The 27886-nt window shown below is 47.1% G+C and overlaps 1 protein-coding gene across 2 annotated transcripts in view; it reads right to left on the reverse strand.

The window, feature by feature from the left end:
• Nucleotides 1-27886, reverse strand: part of CMBL (carboxymethylenebutenolidase homolog) — a 391570-nt gene that overhangs the window by 243562 nt on the left and 120122 nt on the right. The window contains exons 3-4 of one of the 2 annotated variants that reach the window (XM_069613746.1): nt 19446-19553; nt 15-157 (exon numbers count right to left, since the gene is read on the reverse strand). In XM_069613746.1, coding sequence (XP_069469847.1) covers nt 15-157; nt 19446-19553 — 251 coding nt within the window. The remainder of the gene's footprint in view (nt 1-14; nt 158-19445; nt 19554-27886) is intronic. The other variant, XM_069613747.1, reaches the window with a different exon arrangement.

Below are 27886 nucleotides of genomic sequence, written 5' to 3' on the forward strand. Positions count from 1 at the left end.
GCTCCTTTGCTTACCGTACATGGACACCGCAGCCTTTATTTCTGGGTTTGTTAGCGTCAGGTGATGTACGACGACTCCACCCCAACAGAATCCAACCACCCCAATCTTCTTGGCGTTGCACTGCTCCTTCAGGTATTTTACGGTAACGTTGGTCTCTCTGCAAAGGATAAACAAACATTTTCGGGCAAATATTTTTTTTGGGTAGAACCTATCTTGCACATTTGAGTTCCATTGCTTCTACACATTGTAGGTTTATTTTGTTTCTTTCATTGTATGCTCTCCTGACATTTTGTATCAGAGATTTCCACTATAGCCACTGTTGCCATAGGCACATGGACCATCATGGTCCCTTATGACATGTTGATGGCCAAGGGGCCACAGTAGGTACTTCTCTCAGCAAGCAGATTAGTATAGACCCCTGTCTGCTCCTGTTTGCCCCACTGCGTTGATTATCCTAGTACACTACAGGCCCACAGGTAGTGACAGTGCAAGCCAAAATATACATCACTTGTTAAGTTTCTGTACAAAACAAGGTATTGAACAATGTGTATTTAAGTTGCTAAAATTAACAAAAGAGAGACAGTAAGCCCATAGACAGCTAAGGATATATCAATAGTTTCAGAAGTAAATCAAGATGAACATTAAAACACAGGAGAGTGGGAACAAACACAAGGGGGGCCGAAAAAATAATAAGCGCAAGTGATCACTTCTGAAATGCCAACTAAATGCATTCATTGAAATTCTCGCAACATGCTTATATTCATAGTAAGAAAGGGTTCATTACGTGTTGTTCCCAATGGGGGGATTTTACAAAGACTGTGCGACCAATCGAAATTGCAGAGTTTACTGTTTTTTTGAACTTATGCCAGCACTGTCATTTTGTTGCCCTTAGCATTAAATTAGAAGAGGACATACTCGCAAATTCTCTTTGTGGCTAAAAACGTGTATGTGCAGAAATACGTTCACAACAATTCAGCTGTGCTTTAGAATTGAGAAGCATAACCCCGTTTGCAAAATGTATGTCTTCCGAAAGTACATTGAGCTGAACATAAAAACATGTATTATCACATTTTCAAACTGTATTACTGGCGTCACGTAAGTGAGAGGGATCAAGGACCCGACCAACACAGAAAACGTAAGTTCAATGTGGCAAGGTACATACACTTCCTGGGTCCCAGTTATTATGGTCTGCCAGTATCTGAGGCTTGCCTTTTACTATGGTTCGTGGACAGTCCTCAACAATACAGACTTTTACAGAGACGTCCCCATTCCCTCTCTTCCTCTTTCGGGTCATGTTCTTACTGGTCGCTGGTCTCTCATCCTCTTCTGAGATCTCTTCTGCACCTTCAGATGCTCCAAGTCCTTGGGAGCTTCTGCACTTCGGGTACAGGAAATGAGGGTGTAAAGACTGGAGTCGGGTATCTGAACTTCTGCCCACTATATGGTTGTGGTAGAGGCATAGAGCACCCCAGTCAAGGTTCTCTAATGGTAGCAATGGACGAGCAAGCCAGGATAAGACTCAATGGAGGTGATGCCGGCTGGTTCTTAGGTGCAGTGAATCCCCAAGTGACCCATAATGACCCATAATGGAATTTCAGCACACTATGATGGGTGCTAACACAGTCCTTTTATTGAAGGATAAACATTCGGGTAGCTGTATACAAATTAATGAGACTGACTTTGTACAAGAAATCTACTCAGGTAATTTAACTTAATATATACAGTTCGATGTGGTACCACTGTTATGTTTAAATTCAGTTATAATGCACCAACTGTGGACAGTCATTAAAAAGCATTTATGGTTCGTCAGTGCTGCAGCACGGATGACTCCGGGTCACCGGGCAGCCCCATACTCATGTCGGGGGGGCACCCGACGGGATCCACAGGGGCGGTGATCACGCCGCAGACACAAAGGGTGGGGGTCACTCCACCCGATCCGGATCAACGAATCTCCGACTCACAGGGCCAGGGGAACACACAGGGACGGCGTTGCATGGCAGGGGCGCCGTCCGGACGGCGTTGCCCAGCAGGGGCACCATCCTGTAGCTGGGCCCCGTCCTTGGGCCCAGCACACGTGGTGAGGCACCAGCATGGTGCGAACACAAACACACACACACACGCAGAGGCCAGTTGGTCTGACTGACGAGCCGGAAACGGCTCGTTCTCTTTATTAACTTGGTCACGTGGTTCCCCACGTGACCAAGACAACACACTGGGCGATACCATGTCTCCCAACAGGGGAGACGGACAACACTCCTCCTTTTTCATAACAATAAAAACAAAACCCCAAAGTCCCAACATAACCACCACTACTACTACTTGAGCCACTCTACTACTTTACACACCCTTTATTAACCTGGGTGAGTGGCTCTCATGTCCCTGAACGGCACCACTGAGGGCTACTGGCACAACATAAAGCACTCCAAGTCTACCGGTGTGCACCACATTACATTGCTCACCAACTGGGCCATTTTAAGCAAATCCGTGTCTGCAGGCTCACAGTCTTCAGGGGAATGTTGAGGACGAAGTCCCTCCTTCACACTTGTGGGGTTGCAGGACAACGGTTCACGTCTTCACCCGCATTCACCAGAGTCAAAAGAGGCCGGGAAAGCCGCACCTAGGGAGGGCCAGGGGCCACATCGGCCAGGTCCACAGTCTAGAGGGCAAACCTTGTGGCAGTTCAGACAGATAGGTGACACTGAGGGCGCACGAGCACTCCAGATGGAGCCGCTACCCCGTTGTAGGGTGATGGACTCAGCCCTCCCAGTGTGGAAGGTGCAGACCTTGGCCTGTGCAGTTCTATTTTCGTTTCACTTCCCTCATGATGGCGGAGGGCAGAGGTTCTGCCGGCCTTGACATTCTCCTTCCCCACATCCTCATTAGCAATACTGTGGACTGGATGCCTGCTGTGTGGCAGGGTACTCGTGGTGTGCCCCTCTTTGCTCATTGTCCGGGGGCTGCCCCCTCCTTCCATTTGCACACGCTCTTGTGCGGAGTGATGTTCCCTTCTATTTTTCGAAACAGGTTTTTTCCTGTAACTTTTCACTGTTGCGGCCCAGGTTGATTCGGCCACGCCCCCTCCCTTTGTCCTGTTCGGGCCCGATGGGGGGGGGGACCGCAGCGCTGTGGTGCGCGGCAGGCGGCATGCCGTGGAAAGGGGCAGCCCACTTCTCAATGTGGCCGACGCCACCGGCAATCCCCTTCCCCACGGGGGGAAAACAGTGGCTCCTTCTTCCTGCCTTTGCGGGGCCAGTTGCATCAGTCTTTTCCCTTCTCACCGCCGCGGGCCCAGCTGAAAATTAGGCTTGCCCGTGGTGGTGGTGCCGCTCCATTGCTTCTGGGGGCATGCACCTCCCCTTCACCACCGCGGGAGACAACCCGCTCTTCCATGTCTCAGTGGGGGAGGGGCAGCCAGCCACGGGGCCGGCACCGCTCCGGTGTGACTTTTTTTTTCACGCGGGCACAGGCGGTACTGGGCCCGCCTCCTATTGTGGAACCCCTCCGCTATTGGGCCAGGCATGTCTCGCGGCCTGCAGGAGGGAGAGCTCCACTTCCCAGTCCCGTCTTCGCGCGGCCGGCGGGAGCGCGTCGCTTCCCCCCCCCTCCGACCACGGGTGTTGTCAGGCCTGTTAGAGTCGGCTTGTGGGGGTGGGCAGCAAAAGGGCACCTGCCTCACCCAATCTTCACCAGACATGGCCACAGATGTACGTTGCCGCCATGTCTTTTGCGGCGGCTCGGTCCGCCAACATGCCTCCTTTCATTGAGGCAAATGGGTGGGGGAGGGGCAGCTCTCCTCCCCGGCAGGGCTCGCGGGGACCAGCACTTTGTGCGGCCGACACCGCCCGCTTCATACGGGGGGAAAACAGCCGCTCCACCTCCTGAGGCCACATCTGTTCCTCAATGTGGCGCAGCTGCCAACACGCTCCATCTCCCACGGGGGACCCCTTCTTGTTCGCAGGCCCAGTTGGAGATGGGCCAGCCTCCGCACATTTTCTTCGGGGCACGCGGGGCCCCTCTTCCTCGTCGCCATTGTTGGGGGCTGCTCCGGGTCACCTGGCAGCCCCATACTCATGTCGGGGGGGGCACCCGACGGGATCCACAGGGGCGGCGATCACGCCGCAGACACAAAGGGTGGGGGTCACCCCCCCGATCCGGATCACTGGATCTCCGCACATGGCCGGGTGGCAACCGGCTTACCGTGGCCCCGGCTCTGTGGGCACTCACAGGGCCAGGGGAACACACAGGGACGGCGTTGCCCGGCAGGGGCACCATCCGGACGGTGTTGCCCGGCAGGGGCACCGTCCAGACGGCGTTGCCCAGCAGGGGCACCATCCTGGAGCTGGGCCCAGCACACGTGGTGAGGCACCAGCATGGTGCGAACACAAACACACACACACACACACGCGCGGAGTCCAGTTGGTCTGACTGACGAGCCGGAAACGGCTTGTTCTCTTTATTAACTTGGTCACGTGGTTCTCCACGTGACCAAGACAACACACTGGGCGATACCATATCTCCCAACAGGGGAGACAGGCAACAGCTTCTGGTGACTTGGACCTGAGTACTGGACTGCACTGTGGAACCTCACCAAGTCTGATCTTTGGGACACTTTCTTCGGTTTTTGGTGGTGGGAAACCCACTGGCTGGCACTCCACTGCAGGCAGCAACCCTTGATCTTCTCTGGCACGGTAAAGTGGACCAATGTCGTGGCTGCAGTGGCACATGAAGATTTCTGGTGTTACTTGGAACTTTGGCAGCTCTGGGCGTCGAGCAGCACTGTGCCAGGGTACCCTCTCTTCTGGGCTATACACAACAACTTGGCTTCCAGCGGCAGACCCTGAATGACACAGGTGGACTTCTTGGGCTCAAGATGTCCAGGCACTTCTCTTCTGGACCCAAGAAAACACCTCTTCAGGATGGCAGGCACACATAACTGGCTTCCAGGACACTTTGGGTGAAGAGCAGCAGTGTCCCCTCATAGTTACGGGAAGTCTTCTTCCAGTAGTCTGGCTCCTGGTTGCTGCACGGATTAAATTCAAATCCCTCTGCATCATCCACAAGGCTGCCTGTGCCCGGGGACCACACTATCTTCAACTTTATCTCACTAAATACTCTCCCTCTAGACCACTTTGCGCCTCTGGCACCAACTCTATGTGTGTAAAGTGTTTTGCTAAACAGAGGGCAGGGTGTTGCTCACTTTCCTCTGCGGTCTCCCTCCTTTGGATTAGCCTCCCCCTGCGCCCTGAGCAGGATCTCCTCAAATTCCAGAAGCTCCTTAAGACTTTCCTCTTTTCTTCCTCCTTTCCTCCTTCTCTCCTCGGCTAATCCCACAGTTGCTGAATCAGTGACCTTGGCCCTTATGCATCCTCTGGGCATTGACCTCTCACACCAATTCTTCCCAGCTCCTGTCTATCCACATCACTTTGCATCTGCACACTCTTTACTCTGGAGGCTCACACGTACACCTCCTGTGGCCCAGGTCATGTAGCACTCAACATTCCTAGCATTTTGTCTATGACCCAACCACAAGCTCGGACTCCCCAGCACTTACCCCCCCTTCCCTCTCTTTCTGCACTTGCACGTTCTGAATACTCACAAGGCATGGTAGGTTCGTTCCTCTCCCTCTTCCCCCTCTGCTCTTAAATATTGTGCTGTAATGTGTTTCCCACCCTTGCTCCCTCCCTGCCCTGTGGGCGCTTTGAAGCAGCATTTTCTTATTGTATAAGCACCTAACAAGCAAACAATAAATAAATAAATAAATCCATGTCCTCTCTGGTTCAGTCCTCGAATCAGAAAAGCAGCCTTAGGGTTTGATGAAGAGCTGCAGACTTCTTCCTCCAGCTGGATTCAGGATACAAGCTTCTTGAGTCGTCAGTTTCTGCTTCGGTTTCGACTTTCTGCTTCTGACAAGGAGGTAAGTGAGGGGTCCCTAGTTATACAAAAATGTTCCCCATTTACTCAGCCTGCCAATAACACAAAGTGCATTCTTGCAGCTACCAATCATGCTCACAGGCCTTCAGGCTTTTCACCCAAAACCAGTCAGGGCGGGCTCAGGCATGCATGCATTGTGACACAAAACCAGACACCCACAACGCAGAATGTGATTTCACTATTCCCTCCATTCAGGCAAGTCCCACCCCTGGGGTGTACCCACATCAGCAATCCCTGAGAAGGGAGGATGCCCATAGCAACTGTCAAGTCAGCATGTAGCTGTCACCAGACCATACCCTGCTCTGTGGGCAACACACATGTGCCCAAAAACACACACACACTAGGGGTACAAGGGTGTACCCCTACCGATGGGTGCCTTAAGGGTACCCCATGGGTCTTTGTTCACCAAGAACACAAATGCAGAACTACACTGACAGGGGTCCAAACTGTACGCCTGTGCAGACAGTAAGCAGAAAACGCAGTCTAAGGAGGTAGTGGACAAGGACAAGGAGGCCCTGTCCCTCCAAGCCATTTCTAGAATCCCAGAGGGGCTTGAGGAGCAAGTCCCAAGATCCTGGATGTGGCCCAGACATTGTGGAAGGACAGCAGGGTAGCCAGCTATTCTGTCTCTGTCCCGTATGGTTCCAACATACCTTGCCACCTCCACAACAGCTTGTACCCCATTTCTCTGATCTTCTAATTATCACAACTAGAACTGACCTTGCTCCTTTTTTTAACCATATCCTGACTTTCCAAGCTTCTATATCTTTTTCCAGTTCTGTGCCAAATCCTCCGACTCTTCTCCTTATTACCCTCATACTCTCCACTCCTCCCTTTCTTTATCAACACCTGGACCAACTCTTCCTCCCTTTCCTCTAGTTCCTTCTCCCTTTGAACTACCTCTCATTGTTAATATCTCCTGATGCGCTTCAAGCTAAGTTGCTTCTGCAAGTCGCTGGTACGCTTGTGAACTCTGCTGGACCGCATTAATTACCTGGATCCCTTGGATATCTTGCTCGTGGTGACTCTGCCCCTTTTCCCACAATTCTCTAAAAGGGCAGCCTGCGCACTTCTGCGCATGCGCTTCAAGCAAAGTCGCTTCTGCAAGTCACTGTTACGCTGGTGAATCTCGGCTGGACTGCGTTTTTTACCTGGATCCCTTGGATATCTTGCTCGTGGTATGCAGTATTGACTTTAAAGGACTGTCGAACATTTATATTATAATTTAAGAGACACTCTATGAATTATATACCCTAAATATTGTATTTTTATACATTTTTTAAGTGACTCTGCCCCTTTCCCCACAATTCTCTAAAAGGGCAGCCCACGCGCTTCTGCGTACGTGGTTCAAGCAAAGTAACTTCTGCAAGTCGCTGTTATGCTGTTAAGCTGTTTAGCTGTTCAGCGTTACACGACTGCAGTTGCATGGCTGCTTGCGGAGTCCATTTACTGTTGCTAATTCCATTTCGTGCGCAACATTTTGTATACTTTAAAGTCCAACATGCCCTTGCACGTGGTAACCTGTGCCTCTGTTTTGCTAAAACAGACTCCCCCGAGACCTTCACCGACCATCGCCCTCAGAAGGAAACTCAGCTGACATCCAGCTACCGCTCCAGATAAGAAGATTGCCTCAGGCGACATCCGTGAGTTTTACCAGCCACGCTGTGACACAAACTTAATTGACAATTGTATTCTTGCTGGCTCAATGATCTTGACTGAGGAATTGAACAATACTATGATATCGGTACGCGGTCACGACTCCACCGTGAATGTTTCTATTTCTGATTCCTAAATTGTGGCTGTTGTGCAGAATACCGCACCTCAGTCATCGCCTTCAATTGAAATTGTTGATTTACTCTTGCAACCTGGTGCGAGTATCTACTCAATCTGCATCTAATTCCAGTCTTAATGACGTGAGAGTTGGTAGCTCGCTGTTACATGATGATTCAAATAGATTTCCTAGTGGCGAGAATGAACAAGTGCGAAATGTATAGTTCAAACAAGCAGACAGGATCTCTTCCTGTGACCCATCGCACAGTCCTTCCTCTCACATAAACTCTTGCAGGTTTTTTACACAACCTTTGAATGCAAGCGTTCTTCCCTCTTTTAATACTATCATACGACCTATTGAAATTAGTAAGGAGGATTCCACTACATGTATTGTATATGTCTTGGCCACTTCTGGGCTTCTTGGTCCCTGTCACAGCGGGCTTGCACTCATTAATACTCCCAACATGGCCGTCCAGCGTAATCCCTTCTCGATCCATGCACTGGACGTAGCCTTTTCTACTAATAGACCACGCCTTCCGCGGCTCCGCGCGTCTCAATGCTATTGCGAAGTAGCGACCAGACGTGTGCACCGTAGCTCGCGGTTCTTCTCCTTTTTCCAATTCCGCTATCCCTTCCTTGTCCTCCCCCTTCTACTTACCTCCTGGATTTGTGGCTAGCGTGCTTCCTCTGCCTCCTGGATTCGTGGCTAGCGTGCTTCCACTGCTTCCTGGATTCCTGGATTCGGCGTCCCGGAAACTGAACGCATTCTGGATTCGGAAGAGACTCGGGTAGCCTTCTTCAAGACCCGGTCCATCCGCAAGAAGGCATCGATCAAGGACACCAGTAAAGAACGCACTCAGGTGAGAATGGGGGAACTCTTTGACAACTTCTAATGTTTCTAAGAACTCACAAAAGTCTGATATAGCAACTCCAGTTGTTTACACCATTTTTTATTCAAATACCAAGGTTAAGAAGATGAAAGAAGTTTCTATGATCAAAAAATCCAAAAACCAACTAAGCATGACGTCTCGCACAAAATCTAATGCCAAACAGTTTGTAAAGAATTTGCAACTTCCCAAAGTGTCTTGCCCTCAAGTTGGTAGTGCTATTCGAATATAGCAAGAAAAAAGAGAGGTGATGTTAATGGAAGTTTGACTATTCCCAATGAGTATGAACCGCTAGATGACTGCAGCCACAGTACCAGTGACTCTGGAGAAGCCAGTGAGTTCTATGACCTCTAGGCCTCAACAAACCAGAAGGGGCGATTCATTACATGCTGAAAACATTTCCATCACTGAAACAGATATTCCAGTTACAGCACTTAAAAATCCAGGGATAGACTGAAAAAAAACCTACTCAAACTGACAGCATATTACTAGATGTCAGAGCGGAGATTCAAAGATCCATAGACGAATACTTAAAGGTTAAATGTTTGATTCCTGCACCAATTCAGACTTCGCTGCCAGTCTGCACAACTTTTGATTCTCAATGTGAATCTATTCCCGCTCTTCTTCTGTGGCAGAAAACGTATTTGCAGCAAAAACATTCAGCAGGCAAAACTCAGTTATTCCTCAATGTGTTAAAAACTCGACAACTCCAAAAATTCCCAAACATGCTCTGCCACTGAATAATGACCATCAATTCATTCTAAAGTGCTGTCCAACCCCATTTCCCCTATAGGATTTATCTAGAGCGAGTGTGCTGGCGAACTTTAGTGACATTGGCAGTCTCCAAGACATCACCCCACCTGACATTAACCAGGTTGAGTTTTTGAATGATGTACATCTTTCAATAGACAGGTTATGGTTGTCGTCAAATGTGATATGAAATTTGTTAAGGCAAGCCAGAATGGAAATATTTGCCATGGGCTTCATTCTGGCGGTAGACCCTACACCTCATATCGAAACTAACCACCCAAATCCAAATAATGCTAATGCTACTGTGGCTCCTGCCAGACGGATGAAATCATACCAATCGAATAATTTTGCCCAAACTCATAATTTATTTCACAATGAAATACAAATGTCTAGTAATGATGCCCGAAGACTGAATACAGCCCAATAACCACCACCTGATTGTCAACCTGTAATATGTCCTAATTCCTATCTACAGATGGTGAAAATAGTGCATGCTGCGGGGGTCTTTGCACTTATTAATATATACCGTGATCCTGCTGATATAGTAGACACTCATTTTTTCAATGATCTTGATATTCTGCTTAACATGGTAGTACAAGCTTCTGAAATAACCAACACTTGTATAGCTGGTGACTTGAATCTGCAATGCAGCCAAGATTTAATATTAAAGACAATCAAGCCTGTACCAAGTGGAAAAATCGTATGAAAAACCGAAACCTGCTCATGCTTAATGGTGCACTTATTTGTATTTGTAGTTTATTGAATTTATATAGCGTTTTAATCCAAAACGCTTTACAAGAGGAACCAACAATATACAGCAAGCATTACATAACAATTGAATTAAACCATAAAGCCGTACAAAAACAATTTACATTATGGAAGGGGAAGAAGAGAAGGGAGGGGTCAAGAAGAGAGAAGCCATAGTGGGTACGAGGAAAGGTGAGAGCAGAAGTAAGAGAAGAGGCAGACGGAGTAGGGAGAAGGAAGGAAGAGAAGAGGATTAGAAACGTACAGGGCATAAGGAAGGAGAGAGTGGAGAGAAAGAAGAGAGCGAGGGGGAAGGGAAGTAGGAAAAGGAAAAGGAGGTGTGGGGGAGAGTACTAATAGAAGTAAGAGAGGAAGCAAAGGGTTTTAAGGAGGTGAATGAAAGAGATAGAATTTTAGGGAGGTACGAAAGTAAGTGAAGGAAGAAGTAGAGCAGATGAAGAGAGAAAGGCAGTTCCAGTGGTAAGGGGCGAGGAGTTGGAAAGAGCGGAAGCGAGAGGGGGCACAGGGTAGAGGTGGAGAGGAGAGTAGGTAGAGATTGGAAGAGCAGAGAGAATGAGAAGGGGTGTAGAAAGTGAGGAGGGAGGAAATATAGGGGGACAAGACCATGGAGGGATTTGAATACGAGACAGAGGAAATTGAATTTGAGCTGGGAATGAAATGGGAGCCAACCTAGAGAGGTGAGAGAAGAGGAGATGGAGTCATGGTGAGAGAGAAGGCAGAGGGAGCGGATGGCAGAGTGGTAGATAGATTTAAGTGGGGAGAGGTGAGAGGAGGGGAGTCCAAAGAAAAGAGTAGAGCAGTAGAAGAGTCTAGAGAAGATGAGGGAGGAGATTAAAAGTTTGGTAGCATGAAAGGTTAGGAAGAATCGAATTTTACGGATGTTGTAAAGGTGAAAGCGGCAAGATCTAGCAGTAAGAGAAATATGATGAGAAAGGGAGAGGTGGGGGTCAAGATAAAGACCAAGGTTACGTGCATGGGGAGAGAAGGAGAGATTGGAGGGGGGAAAGAATGAAAGGGGGAGGAGAGGTAGAAGGTAGAGTGCATGCAGGGAAGAAAAGGACTTCAGTTTTATCGGTATTGAGAGTAAGGAAGTGAGAGGACATCCAAGATTTAATAGTGGTGATATTCCTCCACATAACACCTGGCAAAGAGGCAATAGTAAATCAACTATTGATTATATATATACACCAATACTCACACTTTTAGCAAAGCTACCAGATTTGAAATCATCAAACAAACTCGGAGCGATCATGAACTACTAACTGTATATTGGTGTTGTGATACTGTACCACTTAAGGTTAATTGCGATAGATTCGCACCTTGCTTTACTGTCAACAACTCAAGGACCAGATTTCGTTGGAATGAATGTGCCTTAACAAACTTAAACAAAGACATTTTAGAGAACTGTTTACCTATTGGATGGGCTGGTGAACCTTATACTTCAACCCTTCAATTATACAAACTTCATTCCAGCACATTAACACATAAATATGTGCTCCTAAACATAATTTCAGTGTTGAAGTTCAACAACATAAAGCCATATTCCGGAAAGCAAAAGAAATTAGCTTTACTTCTGCCCTTGCCTCTTAGAAATAAAATGATCCGATCTTTGAAGTGCAAGTGCAGGAATTGGGTCAGATCTCAAAGAACTCACCTCTATCAATGTGATGGAGAGGCCATGCTGCGGGCCATGGCCTCAAATAATTTGTCAGAGATCTGGTTGTTGATAAACATCGCAAACCATGCTAAACAATCACCTGTTCAAATTAACGGTGTGTTAGAAGGTGATTGGGTTGCATATTATAATGACTCATATGCTTGCCCTGATCAATCTCATCAAGATAATCTTTTGCAGGTGGCACACTTTGACCATATGCACATACTTGAAGAAAATGTACTCCATTATTTTCGCAAGTCGAATATCTCTAGGGCCCCAGGAACTGATGGACTCAATGATCAAATGTTTAAACAGAATCCTCGGTTGTGGGTAAAGGTTTTGTATAACATCTTTAGACAAATCCTAAAGATCAACACCATCCCAGATCTCGGTCAGTCATTGTCCCCATCTTTAAGAGAGGCGATCGGTCTGATCCCTCCAACTACCAGCCGATCACCCTTTTAGATGCCCCAGGCAAAAAATGTTCATGCTTTATCCTGGGGGATCTCAATTCAATAGATGGACCAAGGAGCTCTTTAAACATGACCCTTGCCAAACTGGATTTATCTGAGGCTTAGGAACATCAATCAATTTGTTAACCATAACTACGATTGTTAAACATCACCAAACTATCAAACAACCCTTGTACATTTGACTTTATTGATCTACAAGCCGCTTTTGATCCAGTGTCCCGCAAACTCCTGTTGCAAAAGCTAATTCAAGAGGGTTGTCCAGGGTATATTGTTGAACTTATAAGTGCCTTGCACATGGATACCAGCATCCAAGTTAGGCTAACTTTTGAGGGTGTCTTGTCAGCCTCTATCAGGACTTGTAGAGGACTGAGGCAGGGCTGTATTCTTGCCTCAGCCTTTTTTAACTTTTTTCTGGCAGACATTGCTCATGCTTTTGATGGAGTCATGATGGATGCCCCCAAATTAGCATCCAAAGCCATTCCGGCCCTACTTTACGCTGACGATTTGGTCCTTGTGTCCAAGACTCCTCAAGGCCTTCAAAGTCTCTTGGATGCGTTGTCGACCTATGTCAAGGAGAACCTATTGAGTGTCAACCTAGAAAAAACAAAGGTTATGATATGCAACTCCAATGCTAAAAGTAGTGCTAAATCCTTTAAGTGGACTGTGCAAGGTGAGCATCTTGACCGCATACAACAGTACACATATTTGGGAGTAACTATCTCTGATGCTAAACATCAAGCACACTTGATAAATATAAGTGACAAACTAGAAATTACTGTCTCCCAAACTTCCATTTTACAGGCTAAATTTGGCAATTTTTCCATATGCCCTGTGTTAGGGAGAATTCTCTCTTTAGGCTGAATTTCCTAACCTAGTGAGTCCCCCAGCAGCTTTGCTGGATTTCTGCAGTTTGTTTTTTTTCCTCCTGCCAAGAGTGAGACTCTTTTCCTCCCACTCTTCGACATGATTAATGGTATTCCTTTGACTGGTAATATGTTTTATGGGCTATGAGGTCCTTTACTCCATAGGGCCTCATGTGTTTTTCCTATGTGTGTTACACAGCACCCTCCGTGCAGTAACACAGGGGTGTCATAGTGACACCCCACCATAGACTCCATACCCTGGGACTGACTACTGTCTCCCAGGGCATGTAAAGTCACCATTGGCTTTACTAGTCCCAAATTATTAACAGAAACCAGTACAAACCATCATATTGTGGACATACTGGTCGGGGCAATTCGATTGCCCCGGGGTTTGTTAGTCGAGGGGGCACGTCTCCGTGCCCCTGATCGAGTTTTGGCTGGTGGCAGTGGAAACTACTTTTTATATTCGACAGCAAATATTTTCCTATGGGATTTTCCCATTGTTCGAGGCTACCAACTTTAATTATTTAATTCTCATAGCCTCGAACATACCGCCGGTTTATTTAATTAATATTAATTCTCCGGTTGGTATTTTTTGCCAAGACTCGATTCTAAAATGGCGTTTGTGTTCTCTTCTGTGACTCCAACCCAAGTCAAGCCCTTTGTTCCACTTTTTTGGCGGGCTTTTCCACAGAAGCCTCCAAAAGTGGTGCCACTCTGTCTGGGTACCACAGGGGGCGTAGGAGGGGGTTTAGGCACCCTGGACCGAGTTACCTTGGTAACTCAGGTCGCACTCTTGTGTGATTGGCCCAAGTGGTGAGCCGGCCGGCTCACCACTTAGCATGTTTGAGTGACAGCTAGGCTGAGTGAATGGGGGTTTTCTGCATAAAAGCAGGGCTTTGGGGACTGGAACTTCAGAAGTCGCCACAGGACCTGAGAATCCGACGAGGGAAAAGCTGAGCCAACCTAACACGACGACATCACCGGTGGAGCCCTGCAGAACCGACTCACCACTTCCCGACAACAGAGAAGATCTCCCCGGCTGGAGAGGCTTCTTCCCCTGACTGGTGGGCACAACCAGTATTCCTTTCTTTCTTCGCACCCCAGCCCGGTTTGTGGTCGAACTGCCCGTGCCAAGCACCCCGGCAGCCGGATAGCCACTCACCACTGAACCGCGAATCACCGGACTGCTCCTTGTACCTGAGAAACTCAGTGGCTGGTTTCTTCCCTGGCAGTGCAAAGGACTCCTGTCTTCCTCCACGACGAGATCCTCTCTTCCCCCGGATGAAGCACTGACTTGCACCCGCTGCCAGGAACAACTGCCCCTGCTGGAGAGTTCTCACCACTTTAAGGTACCGTGTCCACCAGGCCTCCCTTTCTAAAGATTGCTACAAGGTAATAATAACTCCTTAACCTTCTGGACTGGCCGCCTTGACCCTCTAACTGGTCCCTTTCTGTGGTCCAACTCCTTTTTGAACCTTTACAAGACCTTTGTGCACTGCAACAATGTGACCTTGGACACATTTCGTTTGGATCCTCTGAAAGTGGATTCGGCCTCTTGAACTCTAACTTCACGGTTTTACCTTGCCTTCTTCTCTTGTTGTGTTCTCGAAAAAGTGTTGGGATCTGTTTCAATTTGTTCTCTGCTTTTCTCTCCCTTTTTAAAACAAACTATTAGAGTGCCATCTACGTCAAGCGCTCACCGCTGTCTGAAAATAAGTGGGGGCTTTACTTAAACTTGTCTAATATTCTTTTAAGGCAGTGTATATCTTTTAGTGACCGTGTTTTTGAATTGCTTACTATTAGTGCCTGTGTGTTTTTCTAGATGTGGTTTTAAATAAATAATTATATCTCTTTTACACCAAGCCCTGGTCAGTGTTTACTTGTTCTATTGTGTGCTCTTGACCTATTGTGAATACTCTGTATACTGCCTAACTCTTCTTGAGGGAAGTCTGACTGCTCAGCCACAGCTACCAAGTGAATCCGTGTGGTACAGACTGCTACCAAGTGGGTTTACTGCCAAACACCTGTAGTCCTACATCTTTTGCAGTGGTCCCAGAGGGACCTGCACAGGTTTCTGCCTAACACCCTTTCGTCAAAAGGTTACTCTAATTTTGCTCTATGGCTCAGAAACACAAGATCTAATACCAGAATCAACATGGTGGAGATTTTAGAGTATTTTTTGGAAACGTTGTCTTAGATTGAATAAAGTGCATTCCAATTGCTTGGATCAGAAGCAAATTGGGTTTAATATCTATGTATGCGTGACATCTTTGGCAGATAGTCGCCTTGTTTAGAAAGTGCACTGTAACAACTGAAACTACTATGCTGATAGGCACCCTTTCCAAACACATTTTTTTCTCTAATGATGAATATAAGCGGAAGTGGCGACAAGTGGTAATCAATGTCCTAGCTGATGCCAATGTTACTGTTGATGTACTTCTGGACAATCCCACTAGAGCAAAGACAAAAATATTTCTATGGGATTGGAGGAGAACTAGAGAAAAATGTTTAATGTTCCAGAATTCCAATGGCAATTTTCAATCTCACAAAAAGCATAGCTTAACGGAGCCGTATATGACTAAATCACCTTCAGTTACTAACAGATCGGAATTTGCACGACTCAGATTTAACCTATGGCCGACGAGAGAGATTCTAGCCTAACGAAAGATGATTCTACCACAAGACAATTTTTGTAGATTTTGCAAAATCAAAGGGCAATCTGAAACCTTGCGCCATTTGATGGTTGAGTGTGAATTCCTTAGAGCAAAACAAATTGAATATTTTAAACCAGTTTTAAAAGAATACAGAGAAATAACCCCAGACAAGCTGTGGCAGTTGATCGTTTGTGGCTTGAGTACATCGCTAAGAATTAATTCAATTAGATTTTTAAATTAATTGAAATTACTTGGAGACTAGTCTGGTTGATTTAATTTGTGGATCTCTCAAGCGCATGTGATAAGTATGATCATCAGTCAGCTTTAAGACAAATCACCTCTGGTTTTGTTTTTATTATTTTATTTTGCTTTATTTTTTCTTTCTCTCCTTTTTCCCTTAGTGTGTTTCTTTTGCTTAATTTTAAATTTTACACTGTCATAGTGATGTTAATTTAATTAATTGTGATATAAAATATTGTAAATTTGATGAACTTCAGCTCTATCAATAAAAAAGAAAAAAAAATCTCCTTTCCACTCTACACTCTTCCTTGCTTTCTTCACCCCGTGTGCACCTTCCTTTTCCCAGTGCCAGATCTCTAAATACCCACTATCTCTCCAAGCTCCTTCACGCCTTTCGACACCTCCTTCTTTGCAATCATTGTTCGCCAGGTCTTCCCTATCTCCCACACGTCCTTCATCCATCTGGGCACCACTCATCTTCTCATTGCCCCTCTTCAATTCCCAACTGTCTCTTGTATCGCCCTCACCCCTCTCCTCATGAATCTCCTCTGGTTTACTAATAATATCTATCGCACCTTCACTCCTCCTCAGTGATCTTCACCAAACCACAACTATCCCTTGCACCGACTTCGCTGGTCTGAGCACCGCCATCTTCCAGGTTTTTACGACCTTTGCCCACCACTACCTCAATCCTTATCAGCAGCTCCACTGCTCTTGACTCTTCAGTTTGGTCTCTTAGTTTTCTCCTGCAGTCTCTAGGTTCCAGTATAGCATGCCTTTCTGGGCCTCTCTTCTAGCATCTTGGGCTCTGGTCCACATCTAGGTCCTGCTGCTTTCTCCTCCAGCTCCAAGGCTGTATTTGAGCTCAGACATTTGGACCTCTCGTCCAGCCACTTGGGCTCTGCTCCCCCTCCAAGTCATCCTGGTCTCTCCTTCAACCTTCTACAAACCAGTTCCTGACTTCTGTCTCCCACTCCCACTACTTCCAATGTCATAGTGAACACTTGGTTTTTTTAGGGCTTTAGCTGCACCTCCCAGCCTTTCCCTCTGCTGAAAGGGGACACATGTGTGTCAGCTAGGATAAGGATTGGCTGTTGGGCTGCGCTCCCTGGAATGGCTTACAGCCTTGCTGAGGGACTTTGGACCGTTGCATTCACGGCCCGGCAGCGGGGCATGCATGGTCTTTAACGGCCTGCCAGCCCGAGCTTTGTAGGCCTGAGGAAAGGTGGATTGTGATTGGTCAATCTGCCTTTCCCGGGTGCGAATGGCCCATCACACTCTGCTCTCTGTCTTACACACTTGTCCTGCCTTCCAGTCTTTGCCTAGGGAAACAGAATGCAGATGTGTCTCTTCAGGCAGCTGGCATGAGGATAGTCTCATGGTCCCTAAACCTGAGGATGGCTCCCACATCTCATGTGGGATTTGGGACAGGCTACTCCACATTCTTGGGTGGTTTTCTTTCTGGTTGTCATACCCTTACCCTGCCCATTGGTAAACTTCCTGCGCCTATCCGTCCCTAAATGTTTTGACAGTGGAGGCTTGTACAAGGGATGGCTTATTAAAGGATGAGGTTCACTTTCTAAATCAGGCCCTCTATGGCCAGCATCCCTGCATCAACACGAGGGGAGCCAAGCATGCTGCTGCTGCCAAACCACAGTCCCTTGATTTCTTTTGAGGGACAGTGGCTGCAAAGTCACCATCTTCAATAGAAGTAAAAACACTATGCTTTGCATTTGAGACAGCTTGATTTCCCGGATTCTGAACAGTCTCTCATTCCCAGGTGCAGGGGTAGTGACCATTAAAGGGGACCTTGTTGGCGTGTTGGGACTGTCCTTTGCCCTGGACAGGAATCTTTTCTATACCCCCTTTCATCCGCTAGCTTGGCGAGGCAGACAACCCCATGGTCACCACGTTGGTGGTCCCCACAGCGAGAAAGGGGACTTTGTCACACTGGCTAAAGTACAATTAGTGGACAACAAAGTATGTACGTGCAGTGGTTTATTCACACATAGTGTACAGGAGTGAGGTGGAAATCCATGTACATACTCAACAGATGTGACTTGGAGATCATCCTGGCTACTGCTCTCTCTTGGGGACTGTCTGGATTAGGGGAGCCCCCCTGGTAGGAGCACACAAAACAATTGAGTTAGATTTTGCCTGCCTAATAAGCTCCATGGCATATTACATGCCACGTAGCTGGGATAGGGTTAAAGGGTATAAAACCTCCAGAAATGGAAATCATTTTTGGGGAAGGTGGTCACCAAGATGGGGGTGAGAACAGACAGCAAACTCCATTAAATAGGCTTTCCATCTGTCGGGTGATGTGTGCCTGGAGCCAGACCTGCTTACAAGCCTGGGTGTGCAGGCATAGGAGGCTTTGAAACCTAGGCCTCACATGGCATCAGAAGGTGGTGGCAAGTGAGAGCAAGCTATATGTGAAATCTGTGCCTTATTTAAATGTTAACTTACTTTTAAAATAACTCCTAAATCTAACTCTATACTCTAAACTTAATAAACTCCAAGATATACCAAAATAAACTACCCAATCAACTAAACTATACTATACGAAGTAGTTAATACCATACATATTGCTTTTCTTTTCTAAGTGGGAAATCATGAGCTGCAGTCAGGAGCTTCCATTGCCATAGGGAAGTTACTGTGCCAACGGCAACCTGCATGGGTGCAGGAATTTTACCTTAATAAGCGATAGCAGCCTACAGTGATCCACCGATCAACTTGCCCCCCCTTTGCCACAGCCTTCAAGGACCATGGAAGAATAAAATTGAAAGTTCTGGGAAATCCAAAGCCAGCTCGATCATATGGAGGCCAGGATTGGACACTTATATATCACACCTTGCAGTCTCGCTCGCTCAGTAGCTACAGTCCATATGATTGTGGCCCACAATACATTAAGCTGTGAGGGGAGGGGTGTTAAATATTACAGATTAAATATGCTTTGCGGAACACCCACCCTGCCCCTCAGCCTACCCAAACAGAATTGAAATGGTTGACATCTGGGGTTAAGTTAGGGGCAGGGTAATGAGATTGCTGCAAAGAAGGAGACAGGGTTTGGTGAAAGCAGGTCCACGCGGCCACCTATTTTAAGGCCAATGGTTAGCTGCTTCCTCCTGTTTTTCCACCACCACACACATTGCTTCATGAAAGAGGCACGGAGGGACCAATGAAAATTGGTACACCTTACACTGTTGCAGTGTGATAGCTTGTGTTACTTCAGAGCCCATTTCTGGGCAGACAGCTTAAGCTTTTGTCAGCCATACCTTAGAAGTAATGAACCGCAACACTGTGTACATCTTTCTGCGATTGCGTATTCAGAAAGTATGACACTTTGGGAAGAATCCTAAGGGGCATTGGTTATGTGCACTTTTGTATAATAGTCAGACTGTTCCTGTGATATATTGAAAACATATTAAATCTACTAGCCAACTTACTTGTCTGTTTCCGTTGCCCGACGACTTCTTATCCATTCATCGAAGAGGGCCCAGTCATTTGAAGGATCCCAGGGCTTCCCTCCCACAAAGTAGTCTGGTAAAACGGCTCTGGATTTAAGAAATGTCATATTTAGGTTCCGTTTTCTACATCCATGGCGACTAAACACCTTTTGTACATCACGAAATTGTTTAAAACTATTGCGACAACCAACATACGTAGTCTAAAACCACACCAAAACATTTTTCTTTTTTAATTCTTTTATGATTAAAAAATGTATTAATCTTTAACAACATGTAAATCACAGAAATAAAAACATTGCAACTACATTATAAAAATCAAATATACACTTATATAGAAGATAACATTAATAATTAAAAAGAAAAATACAGGTCCCTAATTCATTCTGAATAAAAAAGAGAGAAGAAATTTCATTAATCATAGACAAAATTATAAAAGGGTCCACATTCCATTAACCAAACTTATACTTTACCAAGATCTAATTTCTAAAGAGACCATACTCTTCCGCTCTACCCCGATGATGACTGCACACAATACTCTTCCAATCTCAAGCCTTTAAGGAACTTAAAAACAGAAACAACTGTCGATGTAGTGTGACTCGACGGACATAATGACCAAACATGTTCCTCGTCTCCTTACTCAAGGGATGGCAAGATTTTTTTAGTTGATTCGACTTCAAGCCTTGAATCGCAGGGCAAACAACAAGTAGATGTTTAGGGGTTTCACACTCTGTATCACACTTACAGTAGCGGCATCCCTTTTGCTCCGGTTCTAACATTACAAATCTAATCATTATTTGTTTGGTCGGATACAAGTGCCAATGCAAGCGAATAAATGCCAGCCTTACATGCTTTGCTGGATAGATTGCCAGAAATGGGGCCAAGGTTCCCAATTTCTTATGGTACCCATGTAGATGGGACAGAGACGGGTATGTGTGTAATTTTTCAGCCGTACAAGACAAATCATATTCAAAAAAGTTTCTTAATCCTAAAAGGGTTATCACTCAGCTCATCCACTGTAACGCTCACCTGATTCCCGCAGAGGCGCCGGTCTTGACTGGGTGAATGCCGTATCTTCAAAGGTGATGTGTAACACACGGTTGGCTCTTTGGGCTGGACCTCTGTGCACTATATGTCTGACTCGAAGAGTAAGATGTCTGCAGATAGAAAATATGGGATTAATGAACTGGGGTTATTGGGTGCCTCTCTCCTCTTCCCTTTCTCTTCTCCTGTAGAACCCCAAAGGTTAACGCCCTCACCTTAGGTAAGTGAACGCCGAGCTCTCCATCTGCCTCAGGGCAGAGTGCCGTAACCAGTTTCTTCACTGGATAAGGGTGCAGGCCTCTTGACCTCAGAGGACTGCTGTCCGTCGTTAACTGCACGAACGGTAAGTTCTGGGCACTTCAAATGTCTTAAAAGTCTTTTGTAATGATATCTCTTGTTTTGCAGGGTTCCGGCGATGGCGGATGGCGGGCTGATGAGAGTTGAGGATCGAACCCGCGTGAGGAATAGAAGCGCCTGGAAGCACGTAAGTAAGCGCTTGTAGCCTGCTTCACGATGCGCACTAACTGTCCCTTTTATCTTGCAGGTACAAGTTCGGAGCTTTAGAGAAGCTGAAGGGTGCTGGAATACCCACTGGATTCGGCGTGGGAAGGAGTAATGGCACGTGAGTAATAAAGTTGCCCAATGTCTTTAAACGCACCTTCTTTTGTCTTTCAGATGGGGGATGCAGCGCCGAAGGCCTCCGGAGCGTGCGAAGAGCTGGTAAGCTTTTATCTTTCAGATGCCGGAATGCAGTGCGAAGACCTCCGGAGCATGCGAAGAGTAGGTAAGCCTTTGTCTTTCAGATGCCGGAATGCAGCGCGAGGCGTTGGTGACAGCCGATGGACCAGGTAAGAGATGCGCTGCCACTGAAGACCGTAGTGCTAACCTGTTCTTTCTTTGTCTTCACAGGTGCTGCTGAAGACTGGATTCCAGGATGGTAAGCCTTTGTTCCCTTAGGCCCAGGATCAGAAGCAGAAGACACGATGAGCGTTCTGCTGCAGAGAATGCAGAATAACACAAAGCAAGATTCATCCATCGGGTGTGGTTTAAATAGCCTCCTGTAGTGCTTAGGTGTCTCCTTCCACAGCCACGCCTAGGTAAGAAAAGAGTTCCTGCTTTCCAGAAGAGTTCCAGTGTTCTGAACCTAGGGAGTGGCTCCTGCCCCACCCAACAGGAAAAGTAGTCCCAAACAGAAGAGGATCAGGGGTTCAACTGGCAGGTAAGTAAGCAGCATGGTCTGCTGCAGGTAAGTCCACCCAAGCATTATGAGCCCGGCGCTTCCAGCGCTGGGACTGGGCATCTTTATGAGCCTGGTGCCAATGGCGCCAGGACAGGGTCCAAAAGGTCCCAATTGGGACTGGCTGGCACTCGGAACCGGGGTTATGGGTCTGCTTCCAAGGGAGTCGGGCAAGTCCTGATCTTTTGGAAGCAGAGATCATGACAGCACCCCCCCTCAAGGCCCCTCCCAAACCGGGCTTCTCCGGGGGTTTGGGCTTGTTAGGAAATGTTCGATGAAATCTTTTGATTAGACGAGGCGCGTGGACATATTCTGCAGGTTCCCAGGATCTTTCTTGGGGACCGTAGCCTTTCCAGTCAATCAGGTAAAATAGTTTAGATTTGGAGATCTTGGAATCCAGGATGCTTTTGACTTCAAACTCGAGTTCTCCATCAACTAGAATAGGTTTTGGAGATGTAGTTAGTCGGGTTTGAGGTTGCACGGGTTTTAATAGAGAGACGTGGAAGACCGGATGTATCTTCATGTGAGGGGGCAAGTCCAACTTGACCGCTACTGGATTTACTATGGTAGTGATGGAATAGGGACCAAGGTATCTTGGGTTGAATGTGCGTGGTCCTTTTAGAGGTAGATATTTGGTGGATAACCAGACTTGATCTCCTACTTGATATTGGGGGGCTTCCTTCCGATGTTGGTCTGCTCCTTTCTTGTATTGTTCTTTAGCCCTTTGAAGGTGAGAAACTGCTTCCTTAAAGGCTTGGGTGATTGTAGAATGCAGGTGGTCTACTGCTGGTGTTCCAAGATCTTGGAGTGGATCCAACTCCGAGGTTCGAGGGTGACTACCGTATAAAAGAAAAAACGGGGTCTTCCCAGTTCCCGAGTGGAAAGAGTTATTGTAGGCATATTCGGCTATCCAAAGGATATCTTTCCAAGTTTTTTCAGTTTGTTGTAGCATGCAGCGCAAATACTGTTCCAGAGTTTGATTGGTCCTCTCTGTTTGTCCGTCGGTTTGAGGGTGGTGGCTGGTTGAAAGTCTCACATCAATTTGAGCCGACCGACAGCAACTTCGCCAAAAATGAGAAATAAATTGACTACCTCGATCTGAAATTAGAACTGAAGGACCGTGACCGTGAACCGTGCAGTCGGACGATGTTTTCGAGAAATTCTCGGGCCAGAGTTGCTGCTGTTGGTAAGCCTTTCAGTGGAATGAAATGCGCCATCTTGGAGAATAGGTCCACGATTACTAGGATCGTATTGTATCCGGAGCATGGAGGTAGATCGGTGATGAAGTCCATAGAAAGCGTATGCCAAGGGCGAGGCGGGATGTCAATAGGGCGTAAGAGGCCGGCTGGTTTTTCCTTTTGACTCTTGTTTTGGGCGCATACTCCACAGGACATTATAAAGTCTCTGATATCTTTTATCCAAGACGGCCACCAGAAGTAGCGATTGATCTTTTCCGAGGTCTTGGTCATACCGGGATGTGCTTCCATTAAAGAATCGTGATAACAAGAGATTACCTTTTTCTGTAAATCTGTGCTGGGCAGGTATAACCGTTCTTGGAAATATAATAGGTTGTCCTTCACCGTAAAGTCCTTTCCCTGCAGATGCCAATTCTGTATGTCTGCTGGAGTTACCAGTAGCCTGGCTTTATCCTTAACTTCCTCTATGGATTGTGTGGCGATTACACCTAGAATTCTTTGTTCGGGAATGATAGGTACAGGTTTGGGATTGATCAAATGTTCTTCCACTCCCATCCGAGAAAGGGCATCAGCTTTACCGTTTTTTGTACCAGGTCGATAGGTAATTATGAAGTCAAACTCGGCAAAGAATAGTGCCCAACGGAGTTGCCTAGAGGATTGAGCTTTTGCGGTTTTCAAATATTGCAGGTTTCGGTGATCTGTAATCACAGTAACGGTGTGTCGGGCCCCAAGAAGATAATGCCGCCAAGCCTTAAAGGCGGACTTGATAGCTAGAAGTTCCTTATCAGTAATAGTGTAATTGATTTCAGGAGGCGAGAATTTGCGGGACCAAAATGCCATGGGATGCAACTGATTGGTTACTGGGTCCTTTTGTGATAGAACTGCCCCCATGGCAAGGCTCGAAGCATCAGTTTCAACGATGTAGGGGAGTTCTGGGCGAGGATGTTTTAAGATCGGTGCAGAGATAAATCTAGTCTTCAAATTCTGGAAAGCTTGTTCCGCCTCGGTAGACCATTCAAAATGTTTGTTTTTCTTTAACAAGGCGGTGATGGGCTGGACTATTCGAGAGAATTCGGGGATAAACCTGCGGTAAAAAAGTTAGCGAAGCCTAACATGCTTTGAACACCTTTTACGGAGGATGGCGATGGCCATTTGAGAATTGCATCGACCTTCTTTGAATCCATACGCACTCCGCTAGGTGATAATATGAATCCCAAGAATTCAACTTCAGTCACGTTGAAAACACATTTTTCCAACTTAGCGAAAAGTTTGTGTTGACGCAATCTCTCGAGGACCATTTTCACGTGTTTCCGATGTTCAGTTTCCGATGAAGAATAAACGAGGATGTCGTCAATGTAAACAACAACACACACATCTATGAGCTCTCTGAGGACATCGTTCATAAAATATTGGAAGGCGGCCGGGGCATTGCAAAGTCCGAAGGGCATGACCTGATATTCAAATAGCCCATACTTGGTGCGGAAGGCCGTCTTCCATTCATCGCCCTCTTTTACTCGTACCAAGTGGTAGGCTCCTCTAAGATCCAGCTTTGTATATATGCATGCTTTTCTGACTTGGTCCAGGAGTTCAGGGATCAAAGGTAACGGATATCTATTCTTAACGGTGATCTGGTTCAGGGCGCGATAATCTATACAAGTTCTAAGGTCCCCTTCTTTTTTTGGAACGAAGAACAAAGCTGAGGAAGCAGGGGACTTGGAAGGACGAATAAACCCATTCGCTAGGTATTGATCCAGGTATCAGGTCTATCTGGCAGTCATAAGACCTATGAGGAGGTAGAGAGTTAGCCTGATCCTTCCGGAAAACATCTTGGAATTCTAGGTATTCAGGAGGTAACTGGGGAGCCTCCGAGGAAATTGCTGCCAGTGCAACACCAGGTCGAGGGTGACAAGTAGAGACACATTCTGGAAACTGAACCGTTCTTGCTCGCCAATCGATCTGAGGATTGTGCTTCTCTAACCAAGGAATTCCTAGAATAATCTGGAACTGAGGGGCCTTGATCACATCGAACACGATCTTCTCATGGTGTCCATCTTGACTTACTAGCGTCACTTCTTGGGTGGTATGCGTTACTGGTCCGGAGGCTATCTCCGTACCATCCACCGTAGTAATGACGTCCTTTACAGCCTTTGGACAAAGAGTCAGATTCATCCTCAAAACCATTTCATGATCCACATAATTGCAGATGGCACCGCTGTCGACGTAAGCTTCAATCGCATGTAATCGATCCTGATGTTCAGGGCTAATGAGGACCATAGGTATCACGAAATGCGAGGTCACTGAACTGGTTTTAACGCTCGGCAAGAGGACCTCTATTCTTGTCGGGCAAGGTCGTTTCCCTGCTCAGAGTTTGTGACCCTGGTAACTGCAGCTCCTACTGCCTTCTTGGCTGGTTTCACCTGACAGTCTCAAAGAAAGTGCCCCGAGTTTCCGCAATAGAGGCATAATTGCAGCTGTTTTCTCCTTTCCCGCTCCTTTTGTGTTAGTGGTCCTTTCAGGCCCCCTATTTGCATGGGTTCCCCGGAGTCTACTCCTTTGGTAGGAGTTGGTGGTTTGGAAAATACTCGAGCATCAAACTTGGAACGATCGGCCTTCCTGTTCTGCAGTCTGTGGTCAATTTGAACGACTAAGTCAATATAGTCCGAACAGTCTTGCGGGGGATTCACTACTTGGGCTAACACATCTTTGAGCGCTCCACGTAGACCTCTATAAAACAGCGTAATCCTTTTGTCCTCAGGCCATCGAGTTTCCACTATCAGTCTGTTGAAAGACGCAATATAAGCCAAAAGGTCTTGATTACCCTGTCGCAATGAAAGGAGCTCATTGTCCAAGGCCTGCCCCTGTGAATGTCTTGCAAACAGTTTTTCCATACTGAGCTGAAAAGCTTGAAAATCATGGAGAACCGGATCATCTTGATTAACTAGAGGGATCGACCAGTCTGCCGCATTGCCACTAAGGTACGAAAGCACGAAAGCTACCTTAGCTTGATCAGTTGGAAAGGCTGCTGGCCGGCATAAGAAGTGCAACCGGCACTGATTAATAAATACTGCAAACCTCTTTGGGTCACCAGAAAATCGTTTGGGCGGAGCCAGAGGTACATTCCCAGGTAGGTTGATCTGCACTGGGTTTGTAGAGGATGTTGAAGGAAGATTTGCCCCTGATGCGGGTAACGGAGTTTGTCCGGCTTGTGACTGTAGCAATTGTCTAGCGAGATCGTCTGTTCGCTCCTTGGAAATAATCAGTTCCCTTCTTAGAGCATTCGTTTCCTGACGGGCTGCATGCACTTCTGCTCTTAGTTCCCCAAGTAACTGGGCTAGCTGGTCGGTATCCGAGGTTTCCATAGCGCCTGGGTGGGAGTTTTGCGGTAGGCTTTGTGTTCTGTAACGCTCACCTGATTCCCGCAGAGGCGCCGGTCTTGTCTGGGTGAATGCCGTATCTTCAAAGGTGATGTGTAACACACGGTTGGCTCTTTGGGCTGGACCTCTGTGCACTGTATGTCTGACTCGAAGAGTAAGATGTCTGCAGATAGAAAATATGGGATTAATGAACTGGGGTTATTGGGTGCCTCTCTCCTCTTCCCTTTCTCTTCTCCTGTAGAACCCCAAAGGTTAACGCCCTCACCTTAGGTAAGTGAACGCCGAGCTCTCCATCTGCCTCGGGGCAGGGTGCCGTAACCAGTTTCTTCACTGGATAAGGGTGCAGGCCTCTTGACCTCAGAGGACTGCTGTCCGTCGTTAACTGCACGAACTGTAAGTTCTGGGCACTTCAAATGTCTTAAAAGTCTTTTGTAATGATATCTCTTGTTTTGCAGGGTTCCGGCGATGGCGGATGGCGGGCTGATGAGAGTTGAGGATCGAACCCGCGTGAGGAATAGAAGCGCCTGGAAGCACGTAAGTAAGCGCTTGTAGCTTGCTTCACGATGCGCACTAACTGTCCCTTTTATCTTGCAGGTACAAGTTCAGAGCTTTAGAGAAGCTGAAGGGTGCTGGAATACCCACTGGATTCGGCGTGGGAAGGAGTAATGGCACGTGAGTATTAAAGTTGCCCAATGTCTTTAAACGCACCTTCTTTTGTCTTTCAGATGCGGGATGCAGCGCCGAAGGCCTCCGGAGCGTGCGAAGAGCTGGTAAGCTTTTGTCTTTCAGATGCCGGAATGCAGTGCAAAGACCTCCGGAGCATGCGAAGAGTAGGTAAGCCTTTGTCTTTCAGATGCCGGAATGCAGCGCGAGGCGTTGGTGACAGCCGATGGACCAGGTAAGAGATGCGCTGCCACTGAAGACCGTAGTGCTAACCTGTTCTTTCTTTGTCTTCACAGGTGCTGCTGAAGACTGGATTCCAGGATGGTAAGCCTTTGTTCCCTTAGGCCCAGGATCAGAAGCAGAAGACACGATGAGCGTTCTGCTGCAGAGAATGCAGAATAACACAAAGCAAGATTCAACCATCGGGTGTGGTTTAAATAGCCTCCTGTAGTGCTTAGGTGTCTCCTTCCACAGCCACGCCTAGGTAAGAAAAGAGTTCCTGCTTTCCAGAAGAGTTCCAGTGTTCTGAACCTAGGGAGTGGCTCCTGCCCCACCCAACAGGAAAAGTATTCCCAAACAGAAGAGGATCAGGGGTTCAACTGGCAGGTAAGTAAGCAGCATGGTCTGCTGCAGGTAAGTCCACCCAAGCATTATGAGCCCGGCGCTTCCAGCGCTGGGACTGGGCATCTTTATGAGCCTCGTGCCACTGGCGCCAGGACAGGGTCCAAAAGGTCCCAATTGGGACTGGTTGGCACTCGGAACCGGGGTTATGGGTCTGCTTCCAAGGGAGTCGGGCAAGTCCTGATCTTTTGGAAGCAGAGATCATGACATCCACTGTGCTACAGACCGATCGCAAACAGACACTGCAATAATCAAGTGCCTCCTTCAACCACATACGTGAACCCACTT

Source organism: Ambystoma mexicanum, chromosome 5p, assembly GCF_040938575.1.
Source record: "Ambystoma mexicanum isolate Mex_15411 chromosome 5p, UKY_AmexF1_1, whole genome shotgun sequence".
In the NCBI taxonomy this organism is placed as follows: Eukaryota; Metazoa; Chordata; class Amphibia; order Caudata; family Ambystomatidae; genus Ambystoma; species Ambystoma mexicanum.